General features: G+C 45.1%; 2 protein-coding genes across 2 annotated transcripts; both read right to left on the bottom strand.

Moving 5' to 3' along the window:
* Positions 1–530: 530 nt before the first annotated feature.
* On the bottom strand, positions 531–3,633 carry LOC117340432 (autotransporter adhesin EhaG-like). The gene is made up of 5 exons (XM_033902193.1): positions 3,138–3,633; positions 2,576–2,830; positions 1,953–2,262; positions 1,035–1,639; positions 531–955 (listed from the first exon to the last, which is right to left on the bottom strand). The coding sequence occupies exons 1-5, from the start codon at positions 3,631–3,633 to the stop codon at positions 531–533; spliced, it is 2,091 nt and encodes a 696-aa protein (XP_033758084.1).
* Positions 3,634–5,077: 1,444 nt separating this feature from the next.
* On the bottom strand, positions 5,078–10,701 carry LOC117341281. Its single transcript, XM_033903136.1, has 2 exons — positions 9,880–10,701; positions 5,078–7,042 (listed from the first exon to the last, which is right to left on the bottom strand). The coding sequence occupies exons 1-2, from the start codon at positions 9,949–9,951 to the stop codon at positions 5,915–5,917; spliced, it is 1,200 nt and encodes a 399-aa protein (XP_033759027.1). The 5' UTR covers positions 9,952–10,701; the 3' UTR covers positions 5,078–5,914.
* Positions 10,702–11,749: the final 1,048 nt, after the last annotated feature.

The following is an 11,749-nucleotide window of genomic DNA, read 5'->3' as shown; positions in this document are numbered from 1 at the left end:
CAACACTATTACTGGCTCGGGCCACACTATTACAGACTCGGGCAACACTATTACTGGCTCGGGTAACACTATTGCTGGCTCGGGTAACACTATTACTGGCTCGGGTAACACTATTGCTGGCTCGGGTAACACTATTACTGGCTCGGGTAACACTATTACTGGCTCGGGCTACACTTTTACAGACTCGGGCAACACTATTACTGGCTCGGGCAACAGTATTGCTGGCTCGGGCAAACTATTGCTGACTAGGGCAACATTATTACTGGCTAGGGCAACACTATTACTGGCTCGGGCAACATTATTACAGGCTCGAGCAACACTTATTGGCTAGGGCAACACTATTACCGGCTAAGGCAACACTTACTGGCTCGGGCAACACCTACTGGCTAGGGCAACACTACTGCTCGCAAGGGCAACACTACTAGTATTACAGGCTCGGGCACCACTTATTGGCTAGGGCAACACTATTGCTGGCTAGGGCACCACTATTACTGGCTAGGGCAACATTAATACTGGCTAGGGCAACACTATTACAGGCTCGGGAAACACTTATTGGCTAGGGCAACACTATTGCTGGCTAGGGCAACACTATTACTGGCTCGGGCAACACTATTGCTGGCTAGGGCAAAACTATTACTGGCTAGGGCAACACTATTACTGGCTCGGGCAACACTATTAATGGCTCGGGCAATACTTTCACTGGCTCGGGCAACACTATTGTTGGCAAGGGCAACACTATTGCTGACAATGGCAACACTTTCACTGGCTCGGGCAACACTATTACTGGCTCGGGCAACACTATTGCTGGCAAGGGCAACACTATTGCTGGCAATGGCAACACTATTGCTGACAAGGGCAACACTATTGTTGGCAAGGGCAACACTATTGCTGGCAAGGGCAACACTATTGCTGGCAATGGCAACACTATGACTGGCTCGGGCAACACTATTGTTGGCTAAGGCAACACTATTACAGGCTCGGGCAACACTATTACAGGCTCGGGCAACACTATTACTGGCTCGGGCAACACTTACTGGCTCGGGCAACACTGTTGCTGGCTCGGGCAGCACTATTGCTGGCTCGGGCAACACTATTGCTGGCTCGGGCAACACTATTACTGGCTCGGGCAACACCATTGCTGGCTCGGGCAACACTATTACTGGCTAGGGCAACACTATTGCTGGCTAGGGCAACACTATTACTGGCTCGGGCAACACTATTACAGGCTCTGGCAACACTAATACTGGCTCGGGCAACACTATTACTGGCTAGGGCAACACTATTACAGGCTCTGGCAACACTATTACTGGCTAGGTCAACACTATTACTGGCTAGGGCAACACTATTACTGGCTCGGGCAACACTATTACTGGCTCGGGCAACACTACTGGCTCGGGCAACATTATTACAGGCTCGGGCAACACTATTACTGGCTCGGGCAACACTATTACTGGCTAGGGCAACACTATTACAGGCTCGGGCAACATTATTACTGGCTCGGGCAACACTATTACAGGCTCGGGCAACACTATTACAGGCTCGGGCAACACTATTACTGGCTATGGCAACACTATTACTGGCTAGGGCAACACTATTACTGGCTCGGGCAACAGTATTGCTGGCTCGGGCAACACTATTGCTGGCTCGGGCAAACTATTGCTGACTAGGGCAACATTATTACTGGCTAGGGCAACACTATTACTGGCTCGGGCAACATTATTACAGGCTCGAGCAACACTTATTGGCTAGGGCAACACTATTACCGGCTAAGGCAACACTTACTGGCTCGGGCAACACCTACTGGCTAGGGCAACACTACTGCTCGCAAGGGCAACACTACTAGTATTACAGGCTCGGGCACCACTTATTGGCTAGGGCAACACTATTGCTGGCTAGGGCACCACTATTGCTGGCTAGGGCAACATTGATACTGGCTAGGGCAACACTATTACAGGCTCGGGAAACACTTATTGGCTAGGGCAACACTATTGCTGGCTAGGGCAACACTATTACTGGCTCGGGCAACACTATTGCTGGCTAGGGCAAAACTATTACTGGCTCGGGCAACACTATTAATGGCTCGGGCAACACTATGACTGGCTCGGGCAACACTATTACTGGCTCGGGCAACATTATTACTGGCTCGGGCAACACTATTACTGGCTCGGGCAACACTATTACAGGCTCTGGCAACACAAATACTGGCTATGGCAACACTATTACTGGCTAGGGCAACACTATTGCTGGCTCGGGCAACAGTTGCTGGCTCAGGCAATACTATTGCTGACTAGGGCAACATTATTACTGGCAAGGGCAACACTATTACTGGCTCGGGCAACATTATTACAGGCTCGAGCAACACTTATTGATTAGGGCAACACTATTACCGGCTAAGGCAACACTTACTGGCTCGGGCAACACTTACTGGCTAGGGCAACACTACTGCTCGCAAGGGCAACACTACTAGTATTACAGGCTCGGGCAACACTATTACAGGCTCGGGCACCACTTATTGGCTAGGGCAACACTATTACTGGCTAGGGCAACACTATTGTTGGCTAGGCAACATTATTACAGGCTCGGGCAACACTATTACTGGCTCGGGCAACACTATTGCTGGCTAGGGCAACACTATTACTGGCTCGGGCAACACTATTGCTGGCTAGGGCAACACTATTACTGGCTAGGGCAACACTATTACTGGCTCGGGCAACACTATTGCTGGCTAGGGCAAAACTATTACAGGCTGGGGCAACACTATAACTGGCTCGGGCAACACTATTACTGGCTCGGACAACACTATTGCTGGCTCGGGCAACACTATTACAGGCTGGGGCAACATTATTACAGGCTCGAGCAACACTGTTGCTGGCTAAGGCAACACTTACTGGCTCGGGCAACACTATTACAGGCTCGGGCAACACTATTACAGGCTCGTGCACCACTTATTGGCTAGGGCAACACTATTGCTGGCTAGGGCAACACTATTGCTGGCTAGGGCAACACTATTACAGGCTCGGGCAACACTACTACAGGCTCGGGAAACACTATTGCTGGCTCGGGCAAAACTATTGCTGGCTAGGACAACACTATTACTGGCTAGGGCAACACTATTGTTGGCTGGGCAACATTATTACAGGCTCGGGCAACACTATTACTGGCTCGGGCAACACTATTGCTGGCTAGGGCAACACTATTACTGGCTCGGGCAACATTATTACTGGCTCGGGCAACACTATTACTGGCTTGGGGAACACTATTACTGGCTCGGGCAACACTATTACTGGCTTGGGCAACACTATTACTGGCTCGGGCAACACTATTGCTGGCTCGGGCAACACTATTACTGGCTCGGGCAACACTATTACTGGCTAGGGCAACACTATTACTGGCTCGGGCAACACTATTGCTGGCTAGGGCAAAACTATTACAGGCTGGGGCAACACTATTACTGGCTCGGGCAACACTATAACTGGCTCGGGCAACACTATTACTGGCTCGGACAACACTATTGCTGGCTCGGGCAACACTATTACAGGCTGGGGCAACATTATTACAGGCTCGAGCAACACTGTTGCTGGCTAAGGCAACACTTACTGGCTCGGGCAACACTATTACAGGCTCGGGCAACATTATTACAGGCTCGAGCAACACTGTTGCTGGCTAAGGCAACACTTATTGGCTAGGGCAACACTATTGCTGGCTAGGGCAACACTATTGCTGGCTAGGGCAACACTATTGCTGGCTAGGGCAACACTATTACAGGCTCGGGAAACACTATTGCTGGCTCGGGCAAAACTATTGCTGGCTAGGACAACACTATTACTGGCTAGGGCAACACTATTGTTGGCTGGGCAACATTATTACAGGCTCGGGCAACACTATTACTGGCTCGGGCAACACTATTGCTGGCTAGGGCAACACTATTACTGGCTCGGGCAACATTATTACAGGCTCGGGCAACACTATTACTGGCTCGGGGAACACTATTACTGGCTCGGGCAACACTATTACTGGCTTGGGCAACACTATTACTGGCTCGGGCAACACTATTGCTGGCTCGGGCAACACTATTACTGGCTCGGGCAACACTATTACTGGCTCGGGCAACACTTTTACTGGCTAGGGCACCACTATTACTGGCTCGGGCAACACTATTACAGGCTCGGGCAACACTATTGCTGGCTCGGGCAACACTATTACTGGCTAGGGCAACACTATTGCCGGTTAAGGAAACACTATTGCTGGTTCGGGAACTTGCCCAACTATGACATATCGCAACTAAGTCAGGACTGCAGTCGTATTGGGATACTATTTTCTCCAGAAGTAATAAAATATGAAGTTTGAAGAACTTCTAGAGAGCTTGTGATCAATCTTGAAATCCGCTGCTTAAAATCGTCCCTTCGATCTAAACGTTTGATTTTCCAGTCTTTACTCTACGACTGACCATGATAAACTTCATGAGCGCATACCAAGACAAGGAAACCCCTTGGTGGTCGGGGGCGATGGAACCAACAAACAAAACTACTACCGCAAAGACGAAAAGACAACAGGTATATTTCTGTTTGTGTTTTATCATTTTTTACAAACCCAGCGCTGTGCAATATGAAAATAGAGAGACAAAACAGATATAAATCTCCGAAAATGGGTGATCGTATTAATCAGGACGGGTGTTGTGACGGGTGATCGTATAAATCAGGACGGGTGTTGTGACGGGTGTTGTGACGGGTGTTGTGAGTGGTGTTGTGACGGGTGTTGTGACGTGTGTTGTGACGGGTGTTGTGACGGGTGTTGTGACGGGTGTTGTGACGGGTGTTGTGACTGGTGTTGTGACGGGTGTTGTGAGTGGTGTTGTGACGGGTGTTGTGACGGGTGGTAGTATAAATCAGGACGGGTGTTGTGACGGGTGTTGTGACGGATGTTGTGACGGATGTTGTGACGGGTGTTGTGACGGGTGGTAGTATAAATCAGGACGGGTGTTGTGACGGGTGTTGTGACGGATGTTGTGACGGATGTTGTGACGGGTGTTGTGACGGGTGTTGTGACGGGTGTTGTGAGTGGTGTTGTGAGTGGTGTTGTGACGGGTGTTGTGACGGGTGTTGTGACGGATGTTGTGACGGGTGTTGTGACGGGTGTTGTGACGGGTGTTGTGACGGGTGGTAGTATAAATCAGGACGGGTGTTGTGACTGGTGTTGTGACGGATGTTGTGACGGGTGTTGTGACGGGTGGTAGTATAAATCAGGACGGGTGTTGTGAGTGGTGTTGTGACGGGTGTTGTGACGGGTGGTAGTATAAATCAGGACGGGTGTTGTGACGGATGTTGTGACGGGTGTTGTGACGGGTGTTGTGACGGGTGGTAGTATAAATCAGGACGGGTGTTGTGAGTGGTGTTGTGACGGATGTTGTGACGGGTGTTGTGACGGGTGGTAGTATAAATCAGGACGGGTGTTGTGACGGGTGTTGTGACGGATGTTGTGACGGGTGTTGTGACGGGTGATGTGACGGGTGTTGTGACGGGTGGTAGTATAAATCAGGACTGGTGTTATGACGGTAGATGATGTAAAGATAATAAATATTTTAGAGGTATATGAACTATTTAGAAATGCACGTAATGTTAGAAATCTTTTAGGACTTGCAGGCTTTAAATTTGATCGTCGTTAACCTCGAACACCACACCATATCGACACCGTTATAATGCTACATATCATTGAGCGTTGCCAATGGATACAAACTATTGTATCATAACATAATATGCAGCGTCTTGTTTGACAAGTCTCTTGTCTGACACGTCTCCTATTTGACAAATTTGTTAAGTCCCATCATTGACACGCTTTTCCTGCCCGAAATATGTTCTTGTCTGATGCTCGTCTCCTACCCGACATATTTAACACATGTGTCATGTCTAGCTGTTCGTTATTTCTTCGTCTGTACTACCGGGTAATACTCGTCCATACGAATCTCACCGAAAATCCTCTTCATCCCGTACGGTTTCTTCATCCTCTTTTCTGTTGTCACTTCTCCTTCCTCATTTCTACTGAGCAAAGTGAAGTATGAAAATTCAAACGGCTTTGTAACCGTCTTATCAAGAGGCACGTGCTTGAAGTATTTGTTTCGTGCATCTCTCAGCGCGCGCATGTACACGTTCCGGTGTAGATTTTGGTCCACCGAGTACTGATGCATGGGGACCTGGTTCTGCTGGTGTTTGTGCTTTCGACGTCCACTTGCGTTTTTGCGGACAGGAATTAGTGCGACGTCTGGATCATCTTCCAAACATTCGACATCCTCATCAAAGTCTACGGATAACTGTCTTTGTACCATAACGGGGTTATGCCCTTGTTTGGTCATTGTTTCCGTTGATACTACCACTTCCGGTTCCGGTTCCTGGTCTATCTGAGGTAGCTGCATTCTATCCTGAACGTGAATTGCCCCGGACTCGTCAATGCGGATGACGGACGGTGTACAATGGAACGTAGAAACTGTCGTGTAGTCGGACGGTTGATTTGCAGCGACGACAACGTCAATGGAGTCTTCGCTAGGTATATCATTTACAATCGAAATAACTTTGGATTTATTTTCGATATTTCGGACAGATTCCTCGCGAGAACGATGACAGTACTGTAATCGAACCAGTCCCGTCCTAGGGATCGTTACGGTTTGTCCGCCCGGACCTTCCGTATCGAAACTACTGTCCGAGGGAACAGAAACTGCCAATTTGGTGTTTCTATGGACACGGTTTAGTGGAGTAGAGGATAATCGCGGGAAGCGAATATGTGTGTCATTATAGAGCACTGGGTGGTCACTAGAACGAGAAAGTTCCCGTCTTCGGCGGGATTCATGGTCAAACACGGAGAGTAAAATATTGTCACTATCAAAAAATCGTTTAGATTGCGGATTGTCCCCATGGCTGTTCCGCACACTGCTCCATTTATCACTTAGAGTGTTGACGTCATCAACAGTACAGACTCCAACTATTGACTTCCGCCTGGTGGTCTGCGCATGACCAGCTGGCTTATAGAGACTGTGCTGGTGCCTTCGGCGGTCCTGTAAGAAAGAAAAGACATTTTGAAACTGCCTTAGTAATGTGTGTGGATGGCATTGCTTACACAGTAATTTTTCAGAAGATACCGTTAGTAATAAAAAATGGATTAAGATATGATACCTCACCGATATTGAACATTGAAATTTCGCAGCCTCTCTGAACTGGTGCACGTGGTATGATTACAACGGACTAATATTTTTCCACACTTTTTCAAGTACACTTATAGGGACGCATTCAAGATTTATTCCGTTAAAAATCTTCGTTTCCTATATAGACCTGAGGTTAATAAACTCCTTGATGCCAACACTTTATCATAAAACCTCACTTTCTAGGAAATAAACACTTAGTTTTTAATTAATAGTTGGGGGCATCAAAATCAACATTTCGTTCTCATCCGCACGTCCATTCGCCCGTCCGTTCGTCCGTCTATTTGTTAGTTCGTCCGTCCACCCGTTCTTCCAAACGTTCATCCCTATGAAAGTCTGTTTGTTAATAAAATAACACTGCCGTACGGCGTTCATCTTTGATTATGTACAGAGTGTTACATTTCTCTATGTGTTTACATAGCCAACAAACCAGAATAACAGCCATCAAATATCTATTACAAGCTGCTACAGACGACTTATTAATAACGGTAACACCACAGAGAATCCCTTTAACATTATCGTAACAATGTCCAACCCTGGGATAACCCAGGCACTACAAATTTTCATTAAAAAACAATTTGTAGGACATGGCGCTGTCAGACAAGAAATCCAACACACTCGTCCGAGTAAAGGTAGGCCCCTACAATGGCGAACATCTCGAGTGACACTGACTAAAAAAAGCCGAACGAGTAGCTCAGGGTAATGAAAATGGGAAAACGTTATGTAGCATTTGATTCCTAGTACGACGAGGAGTTGTGTATATATGATAGATTCCTAGTACGACGAGGAGTTGTGTATATATGATATAGTACGACGAGGAGTTGTGTATATATGATATAGTACGACGGGGAGTTGTGTATATATGATAGATTCCCAGTACGACGAGGAGTTGTGTATATATGATATAGTACGACGGGGAGTTGTGTATATATGATAGATTCCTAGTACGACGAGGAGTTGTGTATATATGATATAGTACGACGAGGAGTTGTGTATATATGATAGATTCCTAGTACGACGGGGAGTTGTGTATATATGATATAGTACGACGAGGAGTTGTGTATATATGATATAGTACGACGGGGAGTTGTGTATATATGATAGATTCCCAGTACGACTGGGAGTTGTGTATATATGATAGATTCCTAGTACGACGAGGAGTTGTGTATATATGATATAGTACGACGGGGAGTTGTGTATATATGATAGATTCCTAGTACGACGGGGAGTTGTGTATATATGATATAGTACGACGAGGAGTTGTGTATATGATATAGTACGACGGGGAGTTGTGTATATATGATAGATTCCCAGTACGACGGGGAGTTGTGTATATATGATAGATTCCTAGTACGACGGGGAGTTGTGTATATATGATATAGTACGACGGGGAGTTGTGTATATATGATAGATTCCTAGTACGACGGGGAGTTGTGTATATATGATAGATTCCTAGTACGACGGGGAGTTGTGTATATATGATAGATTCCTAGTACGACGGGGAGTTGTGTATACAGAAGCGGATAAAGTCCTGTAATTGGTACGATCACTAAATAGTCCGGAAGTAAGGAAACTAAACAGACCGGAAGTAAGGATAATAAACAGTCCGGAAGTAAGGATAATAAACACTTACTAAACAGTCCGGAAGAAAAGATAGTAAACAGACCGGAAGTAAGGACACTAAACGTTCCGGAAGTGAGAAAATTAAACACTTACTAAACAGACTGGAAGTAAGGATAGTAAACAGTCCGGAAGTAAAGATAGTAAACAGACCGGAAGTAAGTACACTAAACATTCCGGAAGTGAGGAAATTAAACACTTACTAAACAGTCTGGAAGTAAGGACACTAAATATTCCGAAAGTAAGGATACATGTAGTACATAGACCAAAAGTAATAATAGCAAACAATCCGGAAGTAGACCACTAAGCAGACCGGAAGTAATGATAGTAAACAATCCGGGAGTAAGGACACTAAACAGTCATCTTGTATAGACTTGTGTTGTTTTTTTAGCGTACTAATATTTTGGGACATAACATAAGTTTAACGTCTATGTAACAGCCAGTATCCTACCAAGGAGGTGTAAAGGAGACGCCTAGCAGTACAAACGGGAGATATATAGAAAGAGACGATTAGAAAGAAAGGAACAGGAAGAATTTAAAAGATTAGAGGAATGGGTCATCAACTGTATTGTATCATTAGTGAAATACATTTCTGTATACATTTTACACGTGTTTGGCTATAACATACCTTTGCAGTGTCGTTATATATTAAACCAACCAAATTGTACATCATAGATTCATTCAACAGCGACAAATTTCACACCGACTGATGGAAAAATCGGTTGGTTTGATACATATACAAGTCTGGAACAAGGACGAGCGGACTTCAAATGGCGAACACGTGTAATCGGATTGTTCCGGGATAAACCCGGGGATGGTCAGTTACCGGACGGAGCTAGTATTGATCATATACTATTATACCAGATTTGGAGAGAGGGGTTTAACAGTTTGCAGAATCAATATCCTCTTGTCATTTGTTGACATTTTCTTCAAGAACAAGGGATATCATATCCGAATGAGGCGTATACTCTCTAATACACAGTAACCGGTATCAACACATATAGAACAACCAACAGAAAGAAGAAAAGCTTGACCGGCACAGGTCCCTTTAGTAAACACGTGCCCTCACTAACCTTGTCTTTTTTCTCTATGACCTGCAGCAGGGACATCATATTGACTTGATTTCTCCATCCGTAGGATTGCATCGTCCACTGATAGTCAACGCCAAACTCATTGTACTACCTCATATCGTCATCTCATTAATCGTCGACCGGAAGTGGGAAGGTACAGTATGGTTTAGACCGGATGTTGATATATGTCGTGTCTACCAGACCGGAAGTTGACTTGTACATTAGGAACTGGACCGGACGTGTATGTTTCCATTAGGACTTGGTCGTACGTTAACAGTATCCAAGTTTGGTGATGACTGGACCGGAAGTTGATATTAAAGTGTGGACAAGACAGGAAGTGGGTATGTATCGTTGTGACTGGACCGGAAGTTGATTATGTATAGTGTGAACTGTCAAGGAACTTGGTCCGATAATCACAGAATGACTTTCACGTCGATGATATAATGTAAATTTCAAAATCGTATTGATATTATGTATACTTCCTTTGATTTCCACCTATAGCCATCCAAGATTTTGTTGTCGCATGTAAACCATTATCTCCAGACTCCGTAATTTATATTCATAAAATTTGTTTGTATTCCACTGTGAGTTGCATCATTAAATATTCAAACAGCCACATCTATCCATTTACGCACTGTTACATATTTGTATCACTTCTGTTGAATAGATAGGATTATAATAAGCAACAGTAACAAATCACAACAGGTCCAGCAAAGCTACCCACGTCGCTCCGTCTGATACACGTGTTTTATCAGGACATTGTGATAATCGTCTGTGTAAACATTGTTGTCCTAATAAACCTGACCTGTTGTACACATGACAGTTCTGACCCGGAGTGACCCTAAGTGACCAGGAGGATGAATCTGTCCTTAGTAACGAGCCACAGTACGTTAGCGCCCTGTACGTATACTGCGGTCAGTCCGTTCTGTGATGGGTAGCGGTACAGTATTCGGGAGGCGTGGCGTTACTAAGAGATGCGTGACAGTGTGTGGGTATGCTGGTAACTATGGACTGGACGAGTATGATTCTTAAAAGGACCGAACACCCTTGTCAATTTGTTACCCAGTTTTGTCATTAAGAGGAGTATACAAGTCGATTTTCTACTTATGGTATCGTGGTTGTCTCTAGGTAATAGGATATGTAAACAGGTTGTATACACCTAACAGATTCATCATTGTCAAATTTATCATTAACAAAGAGCTATTAGGTCCGTAATACCAATAGCGACGTTGGCTACTGGATTAAAATATCCTTTCAGACTTGGCGATGGGAGCTGGCCCATCATGGTCGTACTCATTCAAAGGTCCGATGTCACTACGTAAGTGATTAGCTATGGCACAATCAACGTGTGTCGTAAACAAACGTAAAAAAAAACAACCCATTTACAATACTCCGTTATATGACGTCACAACATCAACAAGGATTAAATTACTAATTTCAAATAATTAAAGATAATCTGTCCCTTTACTCTCCAGACTACCTCCTGGTATTGCGTGTCCAGTAGGGTGACCGCCCTTTCAATGGCCCGATATTCCGAATGTCTTGCACACCAAAGACTTCAATCGGAACACCTCGCCTCCGTCTATCTATTTTCGAGGAAAATCATGAGGGGTTCCGATTGCAAAGACCAGGGCCATTCTAAAGGCCCAATTTCCAAATGTACGATAATCCGAAGATCCGATATTCCGAAAGCACATGCCTATACTATTGGATCTCAATTACTTAATTTTTCTAAAGTTGTCTTGTCATTAGTTTACCGAGGTAAGCCATTTCCTTAACAAGAAATATTTTTAAAATATGTTTTGATGTATAAAGATGTAATAAAAAGTAATGGGGATCCTTTAAATCAATTGATATTTCTCTCTAGAATAAG

This window comes from Pecten maximus, chromosome 13, assembly GCF_902652985.1.
Source record: "Pecten maximus chromosome 13, xPecMax1.1, whole genome shotgun sequence".
NCBI lineage: Eukaryota > Metazoa > Mollusca > Bivalvia > Pectinida > Pectinidae > Pecten > Pecten maximus.
The sequence above is the reverse complement of the archived record's forward strand: the minus strand, read 5'-3'. Positions and strand labels throughout refer to the sequence as shown.

What these genes read in the sequence shown, in the direction of transcription:
- LOC117340432 (XM_033902193.1), bottom strand. Translation starts at nt 3,633, where the DNA reads ATGTTGCCCGAGCCTGTAATAGTGTTGCCCGAGCCAGTAAGTGTTGCC. An exon ending in AATAAGTGTTTCCCGAGCCT is followed by an intron (nt 1,640 to 1,952) that starts GTAATAGTGTTG and finishes TGCCCGAGCCAG; the next exon opens with CAATAGTGTTGCCCGAGCCA. An exon ending in CAACAGTGTTGCCCGAGCCA is followed by an intron (nt 956 to 1,034) that starts GTAAGTGTTGCC and finishes GTGTTGCCTTAG; the next exon opens with CCAACAATAGTGTTGCCCGA.
- LOC117341281 (XM_033903136.1), bottom strand. Translation starts at nt 9,951, where the DNA reads ATGCAATCCTACGGATGGAGAAATCAAGTCAATATGATGTCCCTGCTG. An exon ending in TCATAGAGAAAAAAGACAAG is followed by an intron (nt 7,043 to 9,879) that starts GTTAGTGAGGGC and finishes TCTTTCTTACAG; the next exon opens with GACCGCCGAAGGCACCAGCA.